Here is a 2,861-nt window from a genome sequence, read left to right as displayed (position 1 = left end):
CTGTAATGTTGAAGTTTGCATTAAAAATCTCAGCAGAGACCATAATGGGCATATAATTATTAAAATTAACAACATTGTTGAAGAAAAGAAACGTATTGTTAAGAAGGGCACAGTTTATCTTACACAAACTATCATTCCCAAATTCGAAAACGCAGATACTGAAATAGAGTCAAAATTAAATTTAAATGTAAGATGTGACAAATTAGAAAGGTTGGTCAAGGAGCATGGAGAAGAATGGCGCAGACTGATTGAAGTAATGGTTGACAAGAACAAAAAAGATATGATAGAAATGATAGAAATTGGCATCGGAAGATTAAAAGAATATCAAAAGGAAATCAAAGAAGTACTTACAAGTCTGAAAGAAATTACTCAGCAAAATAGAAAGATCGTTCAGTCTATTAACGTCAGTGATATTACAAAATATGATAGTAATATTCAAAACTACCAGAAGATTCCTTTAAATATAGAACTTGAACTAAAGACATTTGTTTCCAATGATATAGATAAAAGTAGACTTAACCAAAAGTTTGGCGAACTAAGGAATCCCAAGATCCATACAGAACGGATCCACAGGTCAGCATTTAATACGCTCCTAGATAGAACCTTTGAAAATGAAAGCTTTCCCACTGGAATAGCACCATTACATAAGCTTGAATGTATGAATACAGAGGAGGTGTGGATAATAGGGGAGAATAAAACCATCACTCTTAACAACAAACAAGGTTTTGCACGGGTGACTGTTGCCTCTACCTGTTCGGATTATCCTAGTGATATTTTAATATCAAAAGATGGACATCTGCGATAATCATGTAGTTAATGACTTTCATTAGACTTCAGCTGGGATCAAAGCACCACATGTACAGGGATGGTCTCCATCTGGATGTGTTCCACAAAATCAGGACTGGTGACTTGTCAGTATGTGTACACTTGATGAAGAACATTATAAATTTGTCCGCTATGAAGGTAAAAGAATAAAGCAGGAGATAGGGAAAGATCAGCAAGGTAATCCAATATTTAAAGGAGGACTTAAGATGCTATTTGTGGCGGAGAACAACAACGGTGATATATGTGCTCCTGATTGCAATATAGATACTGTCACAGTGGTGAACAAAACAGGAAGACTCCGATACCGGTACAAAGGACAAGAAACAATGAAGGAAACATTTAGACCAGCCAACATAGTAACAGACTCAGCGAGTCGTATTCTGGTGAAAGATACCGGAAATAAATGCCTCCATATCCTTGATCAGGACGATTGGTTTCTGCGTATTCTAGACTTTTATGGAGCACCGAGTGTGGACTCACTTAGTAGACTGTGGGTGGGGGAGTTTAAGACTGGCACTGTAAAGATCATCAGATTTGCAGAAAACTTGTAAAAAAAAATATAATATTTGGTCAAATTTTGATAATTAAAATAACTTCATCAATTACTTTATCCCAAAAACTAATTCATATAAGAAGACTAGAGTCCCATGGGCCACAATGCTTATCTGCGTAACTTTAGTCATGCTATTATTCAGATTTTATAAAGATTTTTATATTCCCATAAAAATTGTGATAGCATATTATGGTCTAACCCTCATTCTTGGGGATCTCTGAATCCTCGCAAAATCGGAATGCTTCAATAGCAAAATGGCTAACTTGGGTTTCCAGTTCTGTAGAAGTAAATTTTTTTACCTATATTTATGCATTACGTAAAATTTGATCCCGATTTTATCCAAAACTAATCTGGGGTGCATAACTTTGAGATAAAAATGAATCCACACAGCTTGGGAACGTCTGCAAATTACTGTGATTCTTGAGATTTTTTCCCCCTTGTTTTCTTATATAATAGTGTCACGTAAAACTTCCATTCCCTATTATGATGCACCATTTGATATGAACAGTCTACACTATGTCAGGAATCACCCCCATGACATTGACCATAAAATTTGACCTAATTTTCAATTTTTTTTAACATTGCTGATAACTTTGGAATGAGAGATGAAAGTGCATTTATATTTAATATGTTGTATTGCCTGTTTTAAGATCTTTCCGAAATTAATCTGATTTTTGACCTCGTGACCTTGACCTCAAAGTTTAAATTACAGTCTTTTTTCACATTGGTAAAAACTTTTGAATGAGAGAAAATAAGGCTTTCTTATTTTGTATGTACATTACCTGTAACAAAACCTTTCAGAAAGGTATATTATCCTTGACTTCATGACCTTTACCTAGAAGTTTGAAGGACACACAAACAAGACGGTTACAATATGTCATAAATAAATGCATCCCAACCACTAAGACACCGAAAAAGGGGGACCACAATTCTTTGAATTTGCTTGTTGTATTAAAATATGATACAGATGTCAAATCAAGGATTAGGTCAGATATAGGTTACGGGTTTCCAGTTTGAAAATTTTATTCAACGTATTGTGTGTTTGATCGGAAATATTAAAAGTATTGGCTTTCCTAAAAACTTTTTGATGCAAACTTAGACCTAGCATCATCAGCATACATGTAAATTTAAGACTTGGAAATGATTTTCCACCATATGGATATATTCGATGCTTTAAAAATATAAAATGTAACAACAATGACGATCTTGAATATAAATGGATGAAGTCCGGCCCATGAGCTAACTTCTGCTAAATAAGCTAGCATCTGCTATGATTTTACTTCTCATATAAGAATCCGAGTAACGCATAGGCACAGAAATTCTGCAACTTTGCATGCCCCAAGTTTGAAAAATAGCACTTGTGAACATGTTCCATTACTAATGTTTGTAACTAGTAGAGGAGAAACAGTGGCTGTTTCCATAATCGTAGACCTGATGCCTTATTTGGATGATATAAAGTAATACTTGAGAAAGAAAGAATTAC

General features: G+C 34.5%; 2 protein-coding genes across 2 annotated transcripts; both read left to right on the top strand.

Annotated features, from left to right (window-relative positions):
• Window positions 1–256: 256 nt before the first annotated feature.
• On the top strand, window positions 257–805 carry LOC133172419 (uncharacterized). The gene has a single exon (XM_061307299.1). It carries the CDS (start codon window positions 257–259, stop codon window positions 803–805), a length of 549 nt encoding a protein of 182 aa, XP_061163283.1.
• A 112-nt stretch (window positions 806–917) lies between these two features.
• Window positions 918–1,376, top strand: LOC133172418 (uncharacterized). Its single transcript, XM_061307298.1, has one exon. It carries the CDS (start codon window positions 918–920, stop codon window positions 1,374–1,376), a length of 459 nt encoding a protein of 152 aa, XP_061163282.1.
• Window positions 1,377–2,861: the final 1,485 nt, after the last annotated feature.

Source organism: Saccostrea echinata, unplaced genomic scaffold, assembly GCF_033153115.1.
Source record: "Saccostrea echinata isolate AGI-Se365-2 ecotype Australia unplaced genomic scaffold, CSIRO_AGI_Sech_v1 ptg000054l, whole genome shotgun sequence".
Taxonomy (NCBI): domain Eukaryota; kingdom Metazoa; phylum Mollusca; class Bivalvia; order Ostreida; family Ostreidae; genus Saccostrea; species Saccostrea echinata.
Note: the sequence above shows the minus strand (reverse complement) of the source record. Positions and strands in the feature narration are given on the sequence as shown.

Coding starts and splice junctions, on each gene's coding strand:
- LOC133172418 (XM_061307298.1), top strand. CDS start 918: ATGTGTACACTTGATGAAGAACATTATAAATTTGTCCGCTATGAAGGT.
- LOC133172419 (XM_061307299.1), top strand. CDS start 257: ATGGTTGACAAGAACAAAAAAGATATGATAGAAATGATAGAAATTGGC.